Source organism: Microtus oregoni, unplaced genomic scaffold (assembly GCF_018167655.1).
Source record: "Microtus oregoni isolate MIOR12 unplaced genomic scaffold, Mior012 000161F_ref0000079, whole genome shotgun sequence".
NCBI lineage: Eukaryota > Metazoa > Chordata > Mammalia > Rodentia > Cricetidae > Microtus > Microtus oregoni.
The window spans coordinates 612,975-633,560 of NW_024544816.1; the positions used below are offsets into that span (position 1 = coordinate 612,975).

Genomic DNA, 20,586 nt, shown 5'->3' on the forward strand with positions numbered 1-20,586 from the left:
TACCCTAAACAAGGACTTCTCAGTTGAGGGAATGGAGGGAAAAACTAGAGAAAAACAGGAACTCCTTCAGTAAATCAATGTGTTACCAAGACAACTTGACATTCATGTATTATTTTTACCTCACTGTGGTTTTGCAACCTCTAGACTTCCCTTAATAAAGTCAGCTGCCCTATACTTAAGAAATTTTACCAAAGCAAAACATTAACTAGGATTATAATGTTCCAGGAGTGAATACTAATGAATAAAAAACTTACTTTGGCACACCCGCTTCCTCCATACTTTGATCTTAACTCCTGTGGCTCACCCACCCACGAGCATGGGTATGTGCTTTCTCTCCTGGGATACAATATTTCTGTGTCATCTCTTGGTTATAAAAGCCTATGTATAAAATGTGGATTTTGTCAGAGTAATTGGAGTGTGCAAACAGAACCATGCTGGCAGATGCTATGTAACATCAGCCACTGATTAACCTGAGGGGAAGCTCCTTCACCTCGTGACCGACAGGAATGAGAGCCACGCAGCATCTGTCATTAGAGGGGCTCAATATGCTTAATAGTGCAAGACAATGTTTTCATTACTATGTTAGAAGGGGCCATCCTTTACCTATATGGCATCCAGGCATCCAGAGAAACCTCACATATACCTCCCAAAGCTCAACCTGTGGGCACTGTTATGGCTGTCATCCAAGAGGCCGGAAATCCTACTGTTGATCCCAGCCACCTTTACAGCTTTCATTGGGGAGTTGGGGGACAGAGAGACAGACAGGAAGCACCATGGCTTTGCCTTCTCAACTTGAATGTATTTGCCATCAATTCCCAGGGCTGGTCTGTTATCTCTTAGGAAGAATATCAAGACGACAGCAGAAACATTGTTCTTAAATTCTTCAGCTGAAAAATATTAGTGATTACTTATGCAGATGTCTAAGTCCATTTCAGCTGCAACAACAACATATCATAAGCTGGGTGGATTATAAGCAAGCATATTTCAAGTATTTCTGGAGAAAATGGCCAGTCCAAGATTAAAGTGCCTGGAGGTTTGGCATCTGGTCTAGGCTGCTTTTTAGCTGTCCATACACAACAGGAGACACTAAACGAACTATGAATGACCTAATCACCTCCTAAAGCCATTAGTTGGGCTAGCTGACATAAAGCAGACGTTTAGGTGAGGAAAAGCCCTGCATATGCCACCTCATAGTCATGTATTTCCCATTACATACTACGCCAGCCCTAGCTGCTCTTTAATAACCTAGATAATGGGTTTTCTTAGTAACCACTTCCAATTGCAAATTAAAGTATTCACTGCCCTTAGTCAACTTAGCACAATTACTGGGATGTGCCCAACTGGCCCTGTTACGTAAGAGCTGAAGGCCTTCACAAAGGTCCATGTACTTAAAACTTGGTCCCAGTGGTTCCGAGGTGACATCTAATGGGAGGTGCACAGGTCACTGGGGAACTCTAGGGGAACATGGGACTCTCTGGTCTTTTTCCTCTCTTCATTATCTGGATCAGGAGACAAGCAGGGTTTTGTCTCTTTGTTTTTTCCCAGCACATGCTACCTCTCTAGTATGCTGCCATTACCAAAGGTCCAAGACAAGGCTACTGGATGCTAGACTAGAACTTTCAGACCTGCTTGTCAAAATAAACCTCCTCTTTAATCAGTTAACTTCCTCAGGTATGTTGTTATAGATATGTAAGGCTGTAAATTGCAAATAAAGATTTAACAGTATTGTTTGTTGCTAATATTATGAGACATCGGCAGATCTGCTAACTTTACTTTCCAGGCTTGTATTTTTGTTTTTAAACAGTTCAAGTGTTTAAATAACATTATCTAAATTCAGATATATAAGCATTTGGTCAGTGCTTAAGGTGAAAGTAACTTACACAAACAAGATCAATGACCAGAAACAAGAGTGTCTAGAAATCTTTATTCAGATATACTCCACTATAATTTAAAAATAAATACATTTTATTTATAACATAGTTCTTTATTCTAATGCCATATATATATATATATATATATATATATATATATATCTTCACAAAATAATAAGCTTCCTAAAAATGGTCTCAATACATCATTTGTTGGACTGTAAGAGATGAATTTTAATACATAACAGTATGTATAAAATCTCTGGAAACACAATAATGAAATAATTGTAAGTCCAGTCACATGCTCTAGAATGAAGCTCATGTTTTTTCTATGATCAAATCTCACCATCCCATACTTCTACAAGTCCAGTGAGATCACTTAGGGGCCACAAGTGTAGCTTAGTCCTGGCATGCACCAGGACTTAGCCTCACAGCAGAAGAAATGAAGGAAGGGGAAAGGGGCTAGACAAGTGCCCACAGAAGTTTTAAAGGAGCCCTCATCAAATCCAGATTTCCATCAGCGCCTCTGGCTCTGTTACCTTTTCTACTGGGTTCAGAAACTACAACATCCATTTAACTAAAGGGAATTAGCAACTGATCCTAAAGATGCTACTATGCTCTCAGAAAGGCAAGAAAGTTGCCATCCACAACAAAGGGAATTCTCAGCTCTAATAGCCCAAGAGACAATGAGGGGCAAAGATGGCAGTGTTTCCTCTTCTCTATAACCTCGGGGACATTTCATACCTCAAGATGTTAGTTTAATTCACAAAGTAACAGTCAAGCAATCTTCAAGTAGAAAAGAAAGGAAGATAAATGGAGAATGCCCTGTTAGCTAGGACTAAAGTTTTACACCTGGAAACCCCAACTTCAAATACACCCTGTGTGCAGGCATGAGATCCTGATGTTTACATGCGAATACTCCAGTGGTTCTTAGCAAAGAACTGAGAACACTCCAGCTGTTATTTTTGCTGAGTATTGTTTTAATCATTGAAGAATAATCAAGAATTTCAACAAAAACCAGTATTCCCTACCAAGATGTCACTTAGATGAAACTATTGTTTTAAAACAGCAGTGTCTACTGAAGCTGATGTTATGGCAAGTCTTTCCTTAGCAAGCTGTGAACTACAGGAAACAACGACACAGTGATATGGTAGGCTATATTCTTTCATCTCCTTCACTGTCCTATCAAATGTTACTTTTAACAAAAATAATTTTGAGGCAATAATTTTTAATTTACTGAGAATCAGTAATTTATTTATTTATATTTCTAAAGAAATCATATCTTATTCAGCAAGCACTAAAAGGGCTGGGCTATAAAGAGTTTCTGTTTAAGAAAGCAATTATGAATTGTCCACTTCACCTTATAGCAAGACAAATGATACACACACTGTAGAACTGTTCATTACAATAGGTACAGACCTCATGTGGCTAATGAATGCTTGAAGTATGGCTAGTCTGCAGCAGTAAAACACACATCCTACTTTAAAGAATTAATAGAGACCATAAGGTATCTCAATAACTTTTTAAAAACATTGGTTGCATATTGAAATATTTTAGATATAGTCAATTAAAGAAAACACTGCTAAAATGAATTTCAGCTGTGTATTTTTTCTGTATATGAGTGTTTTTATATATACATATATATATGTACACACACACACACATATGCACTCTGTGCATGCCTAGTGCCTACAGAGGCCAGATGGCACCGGATCCTCCAGAACTGGAGTTATGGACAGCTATAAGCCTCCATGTTGGTGCTGGGAACAGAATCGGGACTTCTGCAAGAACAGCGGGTGCTCTTTAACTATTGACACCTCTCCAGCCTCTGCTAGGATATTTAAATTACATATATGGCTTGCATTATTTTTCTGTGATAACACAGCTATAGAAGGAGCAGACCTAACTGTATGCTAGTATCTTCCCCACTTTACAGCATTTTTATAATACTTGAGATAACACACTTAAAACATATAAACGTTCCTGAGTTTAAACACAAACACACATACACACCCCTCTACTCTCAGTAACAAAACCAAACAAGCTCTAATGTCATCACAGAAACACTCTAAAGCTGGGCTGTGCTGATGGCTGCACAACTCTTCAAATGTACGCAATCATACATTTACCACAGGTAAGCTGCATACTATGTAAACTCTACCTTATACACAGAAAGTTCAGGGGATTCAGATATAACTTCTGAACCCACTGTGGAACTCAAAATGGCAATGAAAACATTTCTATCAGGGTTATTACCTGAAGTGAATTACCTGATCACTCACAGGAGGTCTATGATGATGAGAACAAAAGGAACACTAGCTGTGTGGCATTGGACAAGCGTTGGTATCCTTAGAGGCCCCCGGCTCAGGCAATGATCGCTCTGACAGTCATGTTTACAGTCTTGTTACAAAGTCTTCCCAAGCTGTTGTTATTTTATCAGGGGCAAAATAATGGTATATATGGGACCTTGTGCTCTACATCAACAGAAACAGATGAAGTTACAGAAGCCACAGTTAACAATGAACAGTCTTCACTGGACACTCTAAACTGCAATTTTTCCCCTCTTGCAAAAGAGAAAAGTACCAAAGAAATCTAACAGTTGAAAGTTACAACCAATTTAGACAAGGATCTTAGTGGTTAATAAACTCATAACACAGGATCCTGTGTAACTGCTTCTGGCAGGTCTTGAAACCATTATTTCAACCTAAAAGCTCTGAGATTATCCACCAGAAATGCTGATACTGCCCCTTTTTGCTCCATGTGTATCTTCATCACCAGTTACAAGAATAAAACCAATTTCCCTTCTGACTGTCAAAATGAATGGGAAAACTGACTTCACATTCAGACAAAGATTACTGTGGAGCAGACCAGCCACGCCCCTGAACCATTCCTTCAGGCATCTGAACCATCATATACTCTGGTGGGCCTTTCTGTGGCTTGCCTGCCGGCAGTTACTTCCAGAGTCCACTTTACTCCACACTAGCCAAAAGATGAAAAGCAAACCACCACCAACCCACCAACCGACACACAAAGGAAAGGGAAGGCAGCACATAACCACAGCTGTGGAGAGTGGAGATGGTAACATAAAAGGACCTGACATTTCACGGGGAGTGCTTACATAAACACAAATACATGTACATAGACACGGAGTTACCACAAATTCCCATTTTAGAAGTAAACTAAGTAGACACTCAAAAGTCAAAGAATGACTTGGAATGTCACAGTCACAAAAGAATGTTCTCTGAAGATAGGCCCATTTATAGTTCAGGACATCTAAGCATCCGGCTGAATCTAAGGATACATCTGCTACAGCTCCAGACCAAAGCTGCAAATTCAGAGATATTTTAAAAACTGAAATATGTGTAGAACAGTCACTGAATTTCACTTTTTAGCAACAACCTTCTGCTGGTATGAGGGGCACCACTAGCTGTTTCCTATATCAACTACTGTTCAGTGTGATGCCACCAGTGTAGACCTGGCTGTTTTCAGTCACTCCTAGAATAAATGCACATAAAGACACAGGTATATTTTACAAGCTTTGTACAAGAATATCAAAATTAAACTGTATTGAATTGTGCCTATGGTTACAAGAACAGCTATTCCCTTGTTGTTTGTGCTTTCTAATACATAAAATAGTACAAGTCAATGAACAATGAACTTTGTCTTTACAGACCATGGAAGACTTTTTCCTTTTGTCCAAACTATTGGCAAACTCACATAACATACCAAGACTAAAGTAGAACAGTTAAATTAAGAACCATTAAAATTTTACAAAATGTTCAAAAAGCGCCAAAATAACATGAATAGCATTGTGCTTGCACACTTCATAATTTTTAAGCAGCCAAAAATTTCCTCCTGAGGTGCAGTTTTACTTCTGTGAATGACAACACTGAATCTAAATCTTGGTATTTCATCCTTCCCATTCCTAGACACACTTCCACAACCAAACAAGTGCAAAGAAAAGCTTAAAAAAGTGTAAATGCACTATTTACATAGCTACTCACTTTTAATATAAAATGAGATTATACTATGGAGCCCCAAACACCTCCAACACTTCTATGGGCTGCGCAGCAGACAGGGTTGATGGCATTTACAGGTCATGCAGCTGAGGGAAGAGCAGGCTCAGCAAACCTCAGCACTGTGAATTGAACATATTAAGCCTTCCGTAAGGCTTTTCGCAAATCACCATAGAAGTTGGTTAGTGTGCTTGCCATTGCTGTGTCTACTGCAGACTGAGGGATCATGCCACGCAGATCTGTCTGAATATAGCCTGTCAAAAGACTCTGGCTTGGATTGTCTTTAAGCGGAACACAAAACCAGCCGCAGGGATGGTTATAGCCACGAACAAATTCTGGTCTCGTTTCACTCCAGTCAAGACTAACCCCTACAAGACAATTTTAAAATGACATACATCATTAATAGTAATAATCAGTATTTGTCTAAAAATCTCATTAAAAATATTATCAGATTCCTATTTTAAATGCTTTTCTTCTCATCCATACAAATGAAACCTAATCCCCAGGAGTGACCACAGCAAAATGAGAACAATAACTAGCAAAGAGAATTCTGGTGCAGGGTTGACAGGTAATGGGGAAATCCTAAGCCCTTCAGAATAGATGACATAATACCATCTTAGAAACTCCTTGGGAACTACAAATCATAGCTGCAGCAGCTGGGCCTCAAAGTAACAAGAACAAAACTGCATGGTTCCATTACTATTCCCCGCAGGCGTAGCCATCCCCAACCTAAGAACTCACGAGTTAAATAAACAAGCAGATGACAACTTACAACTCGAGTTTATACTACACATAATAAAGTATCAATTTACCTACATATTTTTAAAAACAGGAGGCTTTCAGTGTAGTAGTTAAATAAAAAATACAACATAATTCAAAGAAGGAAATTATATATATATATATATATATATATTCTACTATATACATGTGCATGTTCATATATGTATACCAAGAAACTGCTTTTAGAAACCTGGAATGAAGTATCAGTTATTGGATCCCTTTCTAAGTAGAGGATATTACATAGCTGGGAATAACAAGTGATCGGAAACGGTTGAGGGCTCATCCTTTAAACATGACATTTAACCTGAAAGACCCAGGGACATTCCAGTGGGGGGGGGGCAAGTTAGAGGCAAAACCAAGAGTGAAGGGCTGCAAAACGCCATCCTCTAAGCTCAATACAATTACTGCAGTCTTGAAATCACAACTGGAGCCATCTTCACGGGCTCCACATAAGACTGGCCTGTCAACAACTGAGGGAAGAGAAGCTCATAGGACCCTACTCCTTACTGTTAACACTGACAGACTCTGGGAAAGGAGGAGCCATTGTCAACTGTCTGCCCCCTGCTGAGTCTACCAGGCTCCACACAAAATGAGGAGCTAGAATGTGAGAACAAGATATATAGGGAAAAGTCTGGGGTAGACAAGGTAATAATAGGGAGAGAGGAAGAGCAGTCAGAGTGCATTATGTACACATGTGAAACTGTCAAGGAACAAATTTAATTAATACAAAAATGAAAAAAATCCCCCATGATAATATGAAACAACATATATTCTCAACTAATATAGATTGGCATAGATTTATGATATTTAATCTGTCATTTAATGCCTAGAATTTAGCATTTAATAAAAAACCTGCAATAAATGAAGATTAAAAATATACTTTATATGGAAAGGCTCAGGATAAAAACTTAAATATCTGAAGTAGACTTAAAGAAGGAACAAGAGTTTTAGGTAATTACCACAGGATAAAAGTCCTTCTTCATAGCCCACAGTGTAGGAGAAATCAACAAACTCTCTTGGGGAAATAATATTCAGAAGTTGGCCAGCAGTGGTGTAACGCATCACACAGCAATTCTAGGAAGACAGAAGGTCAGACTGGGGTTACCATCGGACACGAGAGTCACATACCAAGATCAGTCTCTAGTAAGAACTGACATTCACTCAAAATGTTTTAGTATAAGAATAGCAATTCCTACAGTGGCTCCAAAAAGGATAATTTCTTTTCTAAATGTCAAGGCAATTGTAAGAACATGATGATGATTCATAAAAATACAGAGACATTTCAGTATCTAAATCTCTACTCAATTAGAGATGGCTAATCCAATTAATGCAGTCAATTCTATGAGCCCAGTACATATACAGAATGTACGGGTACAAACTGTTTCTGAACTTCGAAGATAAAAAACAATCCACAAATATGTTATGTTTTGACTTAAAAAAATCAAGTATGGTAAGAAGTAAATAAAAGCAGGTAACAAGCCCCTTTGACTAAACAGTTGTCTAGTATTTAAGGCAATGTTTTTATAAATCTCTACTCAATTAGAGATGGCTAATCCAATTAGCTATGGTCTTTGATTTTAATTTAATATAATTGGAAATTTTTTTTTTTTTTTTGGTTTTTCGAGACAGGGTTTCTCTGTGGTTTTGGAGCCTGTCCTGGAACTAGCTCTTGTAGACCAGGCTGGTCTCGAACTCACAGAGATCCGCCTGCCTCTGCCTCCTGAGTGCTGGGATTAAAGGCGTGCGCCACCACCGCCCGGCTATAATTGGAAATTTTATATTCAGCCTAGAAACCTAAATACAGGGGTGGTGTTTTCTTCTGACTTGGAGATTTTAGACCCTAACCAAAATTTTACAATGAAAGACGCTGAAGACTTTCATAAGCAAGAAAGGGAGAGGTACACTGGGAACAACTCAGTACTAACACTCACCAAAATTAGGAAACTCAACTTTAATCTCGGCACCAGGGAGATAGGAGTAGGTGGGTCCCTGAGTTTGAGGTTAGCCTGGTCTACATAGCAAGTTTTAGGCCAGTGAGGGTCATACAGTGAGACCCTGTCTCAAAAAGAAAAAAAAAAGAATGAACAAATAAAATCAAATGGAAAAACCTGTGCTCTTAGAAGGCAGCACAGGATTCTCCTACGGTATCTTTGCTATGATTACTACTCGTGAAGAAATTATCGCAGTAACGCGAGCATGTACAAATGTGGACACTCACACGTGTGATCGCTCTCTGTCACTCACATGCGTGATAGCTCTCTCTCTCACCCCTCCCCCCAGGAAATTGTAGTACTTTTCCTAAACAGATACCTCTTCGAAGTGCTCCAAAATATCCAGTGAAGTCATTAACCGGTCCCAATCCAAGCGCCAGGGCCCTGGGCGTATGTGATCTATCACATTATTGACGATGTCATCCATAACACCTTGGGCTTTGTAGCTGGAGAACAAGGAAACAAATAAAGGCTATCCAAATGAAAACTTTCAGTACAGAGCTAAGACTGAAAATAGAAGGAAAACTTAATGGAGTTTTTATAAAGGAAAAATATCCTAACAGCTAGTTTAATAAATAAAAGTTCTAGGGCTGGAGAGATGGCTCAGAGGTTAAGAGCCCTGACTGCTCTTCCAGAGGTCCTGAGTTCAATTCCCAGCAACCAGATGGTGACTCACAGCCATCTGTAATGAGATCTGGTGCCCTCTTCTGGCCTGCAGGCATATAGACAGACAGAATACTGGTATACATAATAAATAATCTTTTAAAAAAAATAATAAATAATAAATAAATAAAAGTCCTAGAAATTACTTTCTTAAAATTTGTCCTTTGTCCTCAAATTAGAAATAGAAAACTGAAGGTTATACTATGTCATCATAAACAGTGATGGCCCTTCACATTATAATATAGCTCTAGTCTACAGGACATTCCAAAACTCCCATGTAATACTGTCCTCTTCTTAGTTATTCTCAACATTAATTAGTGTATGTATTTTTACCCTGACTTTTTCCTTTTCCCTTCCCCCTCCACATTCTTCCGTATACCTCATTGCTCTTTCAAATTCATTAATTGTTACATGCATATATTTATTCCTAAATATAACCTGCTTAGTCTGCATGTTACTTGCATGTATGTTGCAGGGCTGACCATTTGGTGCTGGCTAACAATTGACATGCTGTTCCCAGGAGAAGACTATTTCTCCCCCTCTCAGCATTCTTTGGTTGCCTGTAGTTCTTTGTACAGGTTTGAGGCCTCCTGGGCTTTCCCCATTCACTTTGGCATGTTGTTGTACTTGTTCAGCTCAAGTTTCGGGATACATCTACAAAACAAATTTTATACCTAAGGCTCAAGGATCATTACAGCAGGGGAGGAAAGACTGTAAGAGCCAAGGAGGAACTGGGCATCTGCTGTGAGACTCTGTCTCCTTGTAAAGTCAGAAACTATACCCATTACACCCATACATGACTACAGTGGCTTTCAAGAACTTTTTAGTCACAGATTTGGAAAAGGTATGTATAATACATATAAATGGATACAAACTTAGAGAAGTTATATGTGTACAATTCCTTTAAAATTAATGAAAATGATAATCCAACAAAAGATGGGCAAAACACATTAAGACAACCATAAACATCAATAAATACCCTCAGTGTCACTGCAATCAAATACACACTAACAAGATACCATTTAATTCACCCCTCTGCCATACAGTAAACTTAAAATGTCTTTGATTATGAATCTGAGAATGGCACAGGATTTCCCTAGAGAGCTGCAGACTGTCACAAGTTTATCTACAACCTAGAGGACTCCAAGAAGCTACTTGCAAACCTGGTAAAGCCCCTTTCTTAAATTCTCATTTAGTCATTCCCATCTTTCTCAATGTTACTCCAGTAAATTCAAAACCTTGTGAGGACCCAGAGAGGAAGCATGGGAGGTGGCAGAGGTCCTTTGTACAGAGATGAGGCTCCTTCAGAAGCATGATTTCCCACCACAAGCTTGATGCTCCAGCTGTGGAGACACAACCTCTTCCCTAAGTAAATGTCTCATCCATATTTAAGTAGCAGAGACAGTTACTTTGCCTAGAATATGAATCAGCCCTTCATTTCTTATTCTTCCTAGAGTCTCAACAGCACAGCGCTCCCTTAGCTCTTTCTATGCCTTTCAATCCCAGCTGGGAACAACTGACCTAAAAGGTTAATTCCCAAATTGCTCACAACGCTTGATCCAACTCCAATCTCCCTGTCATATCAAAAATATTGTACAACTCATCTTTCTGGAAACAGTATCTTTGGCATAGTACTTCAGACATTCTGCACATACTCAGTGGCCCAGCAGCTTCATTTTTAAAAAAGGTTGAGCCCTAAGGATTTGAACATTTTATTTCAACTCCATGTGGCAACTATCCATTCTGATTTTTTTAAAGAAAATCAGTAGACTTTTTTGACTACAGGCATAATTCATGTTCAATTATAACACTAAAAAGAAAAACAAAAGTTATTCATAATACTACTATTTAGAGATAAATTTTGTCTTAGGCAAAGCATTTTAATAAAAACATATTTTAAATAAGCCTATGGTTGTGCTGAGTATTCATCTATTTTACATTATAGTATAAACAATTTTTATATCATTAAATAATCTTTTAAACACATTTTTTAAAGGCAACCAACATTGTACCAAGTACAGATATTTTCATAGTTTACTATCAAGATGCCTAGTTTTTAATATTCATAATAATGCCATGATGAAACATCAAACACCTAAATTACTACCATCTTACTGATGGGGTCATCAGGGGAATTTTTTAACCGAATGCTAGCTGGGGATAGGAACTCAAGGGCTGAGAAAACTGAAGCAGAAATTGTCACATGACCACCCTGTCTCAAAAGAGTCATTTAAAAAGTTCTATTAACACTTAGCAATGCAGACGATTAGAAGGGTCATGGATGCGATGCTAAGAAATTCAGATTTTTATTTGCCTACCGCTATTATTTATGACTAACACAGTCCACAAAATATTTGGCCATTTTGGAGGCTTTGAATTTATATGGCCAATTTGCTTCTAATAAAATTTAAAACTATAAAAATAAAAACTAAATTCTACTGTGATCATGTAAGATAATGTATGAATTATAAAACTGAGAATTTACTTACAGATACCCATTAAATTCTTCTGAGGGTTTTCTCCAAACTGTTACATCTTTCTAGAAAAAATAAAAACATTATATGGTGGTAATCACATAGGTGGAACCTTTTGCACAAAATTATTTCTGTAAGTTTAGAGCATTTAACTTTGCATTAAAAAACAACTTAAGTAATTTCTCAGCACAAGTAGTTACTTATGCCACAAAGAAATCTGTGTTTGAATGTCTTCTGTATCACTGTACTTATATTATGCACCTTAAAGATTTTTAGTAGCTTAGCGATTTAAAGACTTTAAAATTCAATAGCAGAACTATATTAGTGGCTATTATTTGCTTCATTCTAATTTTAGCTATTTACTATTACTGATACATTCAGCCTATGACATTAGGAACATTAAATATTTCATTCTCAAACTGTACATGCCTAAATTAAATAATTTACATTTATTCTGACTATGTTACCTTGACGTAGTTCTTACATTTCCACCCAACATTTCCCAACTGACTCTAAATACGAAACTAACTAGAGAACAAGAGAAGGCACTGCTTCGAGGTTTGGCTCTAACACTCCGCCACCCAACACTTACATGGTAAAGAGGAACACTAACTGCCCACTCACAAATGCTTGACACATCTGACTTCCGTACAGACTTTCAATGACCAACCTTGCTTAAACTCTTTCTTTGTTGGCTTGGAAAACCATTCCCTGCTCTATGAACCGATTATAAAGTCCAACAAGAAAAGAGCTAATGAGTTCCTTCCTTGGTAAGGCGACCCATCATCTCATCTACAGAATCATTCAGCACATCATTTTTCATCTGTATTCGCCTGATCTGTTAAAAGTTATCAGACAATTCATTGGCCATATGCTAAATATTCAAACAGTAATTACATATATTTACCATTTTCTTGGCAACTCGCCACTTATCTTCTTCAATGTTATGATACTGGATCAGAGTGTTTTGAAGTTTAGTTGAAAAAGAGGCAACATCAGTTAGGCCTTCCATCTTGATCTTCCTGTTACAGAAACCAAGATTAGCATCAGCAAATACTGGAGAGAGTCAAATCTTTATTCAAATGAATTCTCCTGAGGGAGCTCTAAAAGACAGCTGCAACTGCACCCCACTCCCAAGGAACTAATCAGAAATTCTGAGAATAAGAGCCGGGTAGAAATTTTCCCTGGGAGCTTGAGAGGAATGCTCCATAGCAGGGACAGCAGACTCTCTGCTGTTAGAATCCCTCATAGAAAATACTAAGAAGAGGCAGATGGAAGAAGAGGGAGGAGGTGGCTATTGTGCTCAAGCATCCCTCTAATTCTCAGCTGTCCAGTGAGCCCAAGTCCACATCCAAAGCCTGAAGGTGCCCAGCATTATCTTAGCAATTTACGATTAAAATGACATTGAGCTTAGAGTCTCAAGCCAAAAGGCTGGGAATCACCTTCAATGATTAATAAAGATTCCTATCCACACTGCCATTCCCCATTGCCTAGGGTTCTATTTCCAAGGGGTTTATGCTCATCAGGACTTTTGATCTCTGGACTTGGGATTTCTCTGCCTGGACTGCTGGATTCCAAATCTTAGCATGACTAACAACGTGCAATGCCAAAAGCCGTCAAAACTCCAGTCCTCAACACAGACTTCTGCAAGTTACTCTGATTGCTTCCTTTCATTCCTCACAGTGCTGGGCAGGATCTGAAGCTGATTTGCTATTGCCACACAATTCTACTGTTTAACCACCTCACCTCAGTCACAGGGCGAAGGTCATTGTCGTAGCACTAACTCTCACCTAGAACACTGCGGCTCTTAATGTCACTGTTGACACTTTTCCCCACATACAAAATCTGCTATCCCTTTATCATCTTTTGCTGCCAAGATATCAATTCTTTGCGTAATTCCTACATCATCCCTACTCTTTCCATCCCGGTAAAAGGTTAACAGAGGAAAGTTGCCCAATATCAACCATCAAATCGCGAAAAACAAAACCAGGAAAGACTTCATTAGTAATTCTGTCTTCCAACCAGGGCTCAGAACTATTTATCTAAAAACTAAAGGTTACAGAAATAAATCAAAGTTGTAGCCAGTATTTAAACAGCACATTGTAGAGTTTAGAAACCTCCAATACTAAAGTAAAAAGATGAGAAAGTATACATGAAAAATTTAATAACCTAAAACTTGAGAGCCATAAAAGTGATACAAACTTTGTAAGTAGCCGGGCGGTGATGGCGCACGCCTTTAATCCCAGCACTCGGGAGGCAGAGGCAGGCGGATGTCTGGGAGTTCGAGGCCAGCCTGGTCTACAAGAGCTAGTTCCAGGACAGGAACCAAAAGCTTCGGAGAAACCCTGTCTCGAAAAATCAAAAAAAAAAAAAAAAAAAAACTTTGTAAGTATAGACCACACCTAGCCCTAAAGTGGATGAGCTCATTCCAAAAGTTTACCACTGCCACTCAAGAACACGCCAACTTCACAACCAGTACTGCCACCTTATTCAAGGGTGCGGTGCAAACAAGTGCAAATTCCTGGAGAGCTTATAAAAGAAATGCACCCAGTACTGGATCCTTGTGACTCGACCACATTCTGTAAACCCAGAGGCCTCCTGCTGGCTTTCTGTGGGGAGCTGATAAGAAACTTTTTTTTTCAAAATTATTTGATAGAAATCAAACGAAATGGAAAGCTGCTATTATCATGACCAAACATTAGCTTTATACAAAGCCAGCCCAGAAATGTAAGCAGTACAAACTACCTATAAAGATGAGAGTCTGGCACTGAAAGACATCTATCTTGGCAATCATTCCCATCTCGTCACCAACGCAATCTCAAGCTGTCTGGTATTGCTTGTGTGTAGCTGGGCTTCGCTGCATAATTTCTATTCTTTTCTGATGAACTGCCTCATAAACTGGGCTAGCTTGCCCACCAGTGTTTTCTTATGAGCCATGCTATAATTATTCATTTATATTCTACCATTTAGCTGCATAATCTTTAGGAATATAAAATATAGCTGTTCAGGGTTGTGCTCTGACTAGCATGATGCAGAAACCCAATGAATAAAATATGTATTGCTATTTACACCGGTCATCTTTGAACTTCTGAACAAGGAGGGTCTCCGTGGTTCCCATAAGGAATGAACAGCTTCTCAAGAAAGTCTACCACTACTTGCCAGGACCCAGCTCTGACATGATGGAAACAGGCAAAACCCAGCTTTTGCTCTTAAAAACTTGACTTATTCTATCTGTAATAAATCTCTGCGGCACTAACAAAGCTACAACTCTAGAGACTGATTAACAGTCTCTCTACGGATGCTGAAGGAAGAAACCAGAGACTGACATAAATATAACACAAAGGTTCTCTTTGGATACCTGAAGTGTTCCTGCATGGAAATTCAGAATGAATGGCGGTCACTGTCTAGTTCGCTGTGTGTGTCTGAGCACCTGGCTAAACTTACTCTAGAATGAGGGGAGCTCAGACTGGGGTTGAGAAGGTTCTGGCTTTCCCCTGATAAAGTCAAGTGCTTCGATTAACTGAAAACAAAGCACAGTTTGCCCTCCTGCAATCAGCAGCCTGGAAATACTTTCAAATGCCACTCTGAATTTCTTTTTACTTAAATTTTCATTCTCTTGACCTTTACATCAGAAATTTCTGCAACCATAACCAATATCAAAATAAGAGGTACCACCCAACTAAACAGACTTCAACAACTCCATACGAGAAGTCATAAAACCCTGTCAGTCCTCAGACCAAGTATTAATTATCGTCTACTTTATATCTTTTTTGAAATTAACCTTTATGTTTTCTATGTCCATATTTCTGAACAGAAACTATTGGGGCTTCTGAAAGCTTTCTTGACTTGTGTAACGAAATTCCAGTTATTCTCAACTATATGCCAAGATGAAATGGCAATAGGTTAACACAAGGCATTTTAGGACCTGCAGAACAGCTGGGTGATTAAATGTGCCTTAGTCTGATCCCAAAATGACTCCCCCAAGCTGTTCTCTGCCACCTACATGTACAACATGAGCCCTGTCACGTATGCACCTGCAAACACACATACATCCAGTGCACAAAATTTTGAAAAAAAAATACCTTAAACAACCCCATAGCTACTTATTCTTTTGTAGTTTAAAACACTTACAAAGACTCTCTGGTATCATAACTTTTAATCGTCCATTATTCAATTAATACAGTTTTTATGTGCATCAGGTCACTTTAACAAGCCACAAACTTTCTTCGACAAGATTGCAAACTAAAGCCTTAGCCCACCACACATCCTAACCCTACAAATGCTAACAGATGCTCTATCTCCAGCCTACCCTGAGCCACTAATTCAACTTTCCTAACTCGAGTCAAGTGCAGTCGCTTTCCATTTCTGAGACTGGCCCTTGTCTGTAGAGGGGCATGAGGCATGCAAGCATACTTCTGCAGGGTGTACCTACAAAATCGCCTTTCACGTGCTCACCCCAACACTCTTTTCAACCTGCAATATTTACATTCTAATGATGCCACAGCCTTAGCTTTGAATGTAATTTAGTGCCCAACTCCTGAATGCTCCTAATTCTTTTGTAGAATAGTTTTGGAAGTCGTAACGTCCTATTCTGAGCTTAGTCTTTCTGATACGTTACACTGTGCTGTTCCCTTGGCTCTTCACGACAACCCTGTGAGCCCCTGCTGTCACTATCACCCCTTTACATAAAGGGAATGCCGCAAGGGAAAAGAGAAATTATTAGTTCAAGATTGCAAAGGTAAGTGAGGAAACAAGAGCTCCAAGCCAGGCTCTTTGATCTGAGGTTACAGATCACTCTTGAGACACAAAACGACAAAAGCTGATCCGCAGACTCCCACAAACTTCACATTAAAACCTGACCGCCACGCTGTGTATAACTGTCTTCCTAGCTCCCGAACCCCCAAACCTCAAATAACCTTCCCTGAGCGGCTAGGAAGGAAAGCCGCAGCAGTAACTTCCATGAGTTACAACATGGACTTGCACTGACCAAGTGTCTCTTGCGAGCCCTGTCCCCACCGAAGCTCGGCTCGAGGAGAGGAAATGGCCCTTGCACCTCTTCCGAGGGCCACGGCAGAGTCTCCGCGTAGCACGCCCTCAGGACCTTCCCCTACAGCCCTAGGTGCCCTGCCAACACCATTTAACAGACGGGGAAACTGAGGCCTACTCGGCTCGCGGTCCTTAAGAGGCGGCGGCTCTCGTCCCGCTGGGCTCTCACCCGCAACCAGAGTCGGCCACCCCTCTCCCCTCTGCGGGGCCAGGAAACGCTCGGTCCGGCTCCGCCGCCCTCTCTCCTTCCCTCCAGGCCGTTTACCGGAGGATGCCAGGCAGCTCCAAGTCCTGGAAAAAGCGGCTCGCCGTTCCTGCAACCCCGCGCTTCAGCAAGCTGGTTTCCAGCCCGCCCAGGCGCGGCTGGGTGCAGCCAATGGGCGCGCGGTGCCTTCCGATTACAGCCAATCAGAAGGCAGAAGGCCGCTCAGGTCGCGGCGGGCTACGCCCTCAGCCCCGCCCGGCGCGGACCCTTGGGACCTCCGGGAAGTGTTAGCAGAGAAACGTGTGCTCGCTGGGATTGGCTGGCGCCTCGGCGTGAGGGGCGCCGATTGGCCGCCGAGGATGGACCGATTCCGCGTGCGTCTGGGCTGGCCCGAGCCAGAGTTCCCTGGCTGTGCGGGTTTGCCTGTGGGCTTGGAGCAGAGCCAGGGGGCCACGGCTAGTTGGTTGTGAAACGCTTGTGCGAGGCTGCTGGGAGAAATTACAAATGAGAAATGATGGTGAGGGAGAAGGGCCCAGAGTCTCCGTTGTGAAGATCCCCAGTTGGGTCCCGCTAAGGCAGGCTGCAAAGTCTGCTGAGCAGAGTCCCCCCACGCCCTGCTAGGAAGACCCCTCTCCCTAATGACTGGCTAGCCTGGTGCTGGCGAGGAACACTAAACAGTGCAACCACAGTGCAAATTGACCTTTAAGCCAAACGGTTTTCTTGTCTTCAGATAAGGGAGTTCAAAGAGCATCCTTGAAAGGAGAGGAGAGGTGTTTGGCAGCTGAGTTTACCAACCTCAATGTTCTGGTTTTCACACTCTGACAAGAGGACAGTCACGCTGGTAGCTGTGAAGTGATTCATCCGATGGGATTCTTGCAAGTCTGAACCCTGAAGATCAGGTCGTTTAGAGACCGCATTTACTAAGATACCGCAGCATTTACTAAGAGAGCCCAGCGGGAAGGGCTGCAGTCATAATTTTTGACACACCTGCAGTAAGAATCAATAAAACCGTGTAAAAATTTAAATTACCATGGCTAAAGAATCGCTTAACGCCACTTGTTATTCTCATGCCTTACAGACTCCATCGTCCAGTCCCCTAAGATAGGTTTTTTTTTTTAAATTAAAGTTTACAGGTTTTTGTTGTGGTGGTTCATGTGTATGATTGATTTTCAGGCATGTATGTTTATGCACTACATGTGTGGTGTGTGGTTCACATAGTGCCCACCGAGGTGAGGTGACTGGAAGAGGCTATCAGATCCCCTGGGACTGGAGTTAGAGACCAACCATGTGAGCTGCTGTATAGATGCTGGGAACCCAACCCCTGCTAACCTATTTAATCCGGAATAATATCTGATAATAGGCATGTGCTATTACCACCGTCCTTACACATACAGAGAGAGTGCAGCATACAGGGCAACAGACAGAAATGCCTTTCAAATAGTTTGAAAAATGAGAAAATAAGGTTATCATCTAATGTTAAAATATAAAAGAGACACGTATAAGAAGTTTGAATGACTGCGTGGAAAGTTATCCTAAAGGTATAAAATATATTTCCCTGGCAAGCCAATCATGCAGTTTAACATATGAACATATCAAAGGAAAGGCAGAACAGTTTTCTCAAACAGTATGCCAACAGTTTCTCAACTGTAAGCAATAAATCTAGAAATAGAAAAAAATAACATATAAATATCCTCAGATCCCTGAAATTTTTTTCAGAGATTGTTCCCTAAACTCTATGGTCCTGCTCAGCTATGATGCCTATGACCTACAACAAAGACCAGCCAAGATAGACCTTTTGCAACAGTGGCACCTCATTTGGGCGATAGTCAACGGTAATGTAATTAGACTCAGGTCTGCTTACCAGAAAGGACATCATGCCCGGTGCTATGAACCTAGTCAACCACATGGAGCTATTGAAACCGCAGATCTTAGAGGACCTGCCTCCTTCGGTCTCCTGAACCAGTGTGATGCCTCACTGTATTCTAAGTACTTAAGCACTATACCTACAGGTAAGTGTAGGTCTCATCAAAGAAGCAAGCTTTCATCCTTCCATCCAACTGTCTCCCTTCCTTCCTTCTCTTCTTTCTTCCTTCCCTCCCTCCCCTTCCTTCCTTCCCTCCTTTCCCCTTCTTTCCTTCCCTCCTTCCTTCATTCTCTTCTTTCTTCCTTCTGTCTCTCCTCCTTCCTTCTTTCTTTCTTTCCTTCCTTCCTTCCTTCCTTCCTTCGCTTCTTTCTTCCTTCCCCCTCTCCCCCTTCCTTCCCTCCTTTCCCCTTCTTTCCTTCCCTCCTTCCTTCCTTCTCTTCTTTCTTCCTTCTGTCCCTCCTCCTCCTTCCTTCCTTTCTTTCTTTCCTTCCTTCCTTCCTTCCTTCTCTTCTTTCTTCCTTCCATCTCTCCCTCCCCTTCCTTCCTTCCTTCCTCCTCTTCTTTCTTCCTTCCCTCTCTCCCTCCCCTTCCTTCTCTTCTTTCTTCCTTCCCTCTCTCCCTCCCCTTCCTTCCTTCCTTTCTTCCTTTTTTGCTTTTCAGCACATCACTACAGAAAGCTACAGAAGTCAAAATGCAGTGAACAACTGACTGGGATTCCCAGGCTGAACTGATGGCATCTACAATTCAGCTCTAGCACCAAGGCTCAGGGACCATCCTAGAAGAAAGAGCACATGACATCTACAATACAGCTCTAGCACCAAGGCTCAGGGAACATTGTAAAAGCAGTAGAACCAGGAAGTCTGCTATGAAAATGTGCCTTCCAGCTATGACAGGGAAGCTACACCCATGAAGTCTCAACAACATGGCAGCTTAAACAAGACCTGAACATTCCAACAACAGATGGCATCCCAGTGTAGATGGGGAAATCTCACGGAGGGGGGCTCCTTGACTCAGTTAACTGCTGAGAGAGGAGAAGGAATCTTTCTCAGGGACAAGCCCTCTAATTGGTTATCCAATGCCAAGGGCCCAATCCTAAAAGCATACATGCAGACAACACTGAACAAATTTGACTCAACAAGTTTTATTTTATGTTTATTAATGTATATGTATATGGTACAACAATGTTTAAAGAAGAGGAGGCCATGAATTTGGGATAGAAAAGGAAGTCAGACATGAAAAGAATAGAAGGGAGGGAAGAAGCAAAGTAAGTATATTTTAATTAAAAATAAGAATAGACTAAAACAAAAATTGTTCCCTAAACTCTTTAGTTTAAAAAGCAAGCATTTTATATTGAGGAATAGTAATAATAATAATAGCAATAATAATAATAATTTAAAAATATACAAAAAAATAGATACATGGGATATTACATTAAGTTGAAAAGGCAATGATGAATCAATAATACGGAGAGAAAACTGAAACAAACAGATAAGAGAATATATAACACATAATTATTATTTACATAATACATATAATACAATACATAAGCAAACATAATAACAATAAAACAAATAAAAACTCTGCCTTCTTCTGGGTCTGTGCCCAGTGTAAGCTGTATTTCATAACTAGTTCACTGAGGACTGGAACTGTATTTTCACTGAATCTAAGCAGATTCTCCT

General features: G+C 40.4%; 1 protein-coding gene across 3 annotated transcripts; it reads right to left on the minus strand.

Moving 5' to 3' along the window:
- Nucleotides 1-1,905: 1,905 nt before the first annotated feature.
- On the minus strand, nt 1,906-17,169 carry Stard4 (StAR related lipid transfer domain containing 4). 3 transcript variants are annotated; one of them, XM_041647163.1, is made up of 6 exons: nt 17,104-17,169; nt 12,700-12,814; nt 11,808-11,857; nt 8,975-9,101; nt 7,624-7,738; nt 1,906-6,252 (listed from the first exon to the last, which is right to left on the minus strand). In XM_041647163.1, the coding sequence occupies exons 2-6, from the start codon at nt 12,802-12,804 to the stop codon at nt 6,023-6,025; spliced, it is 627 nt and encodes a 208-aa protein (XP_041503097.1). In that variant the 5' UTR covers nt 12,805-12,814; nt 17,104-17,169; the 3' UTR covers nt 1,906-6,022. The 3 variants fall into 3 exon arrangements, with proteins under 3 accessions (XP_041503097.1, XP_041503096.1, XP_041503098.1); XM_041647162.1 differs by having other exon boundaries at nt 17,008-17,143; XM_041647164.1 differs by lacking the exon at nt 17,104-17,169 and adding an exon at nt 16,957-17,087.
- Between the last annotated feature and the right edge of the window lie 3,417 nt (nt 17,170-20,586).

Bases quoted from the DNA above. Each gene is read 5' to 3' on its own strand.
- Stard4 (XM_041647163.1), bottom strand. From the start codon at position 12,804: ATGGAAGGCCTAACTGATGTTGCCTCTTTTTCAACTAAACTTCAAAAC. The intron at 7,739-8,974 runs GTATCTGTTTAG...CTGTCTTCCTAG, and splicing joins TTTTGGAGCACTTCGAAGAG to AATTGCTGTGTGATGCGTTA. The intron at 6,253-7,623 runs GTAATTACCTAA...ATTGTCTTGTAG, and splicing joins AGAAGGACTTTTATCCTGTG to GGGTTAGTCTTGACTGGAGT.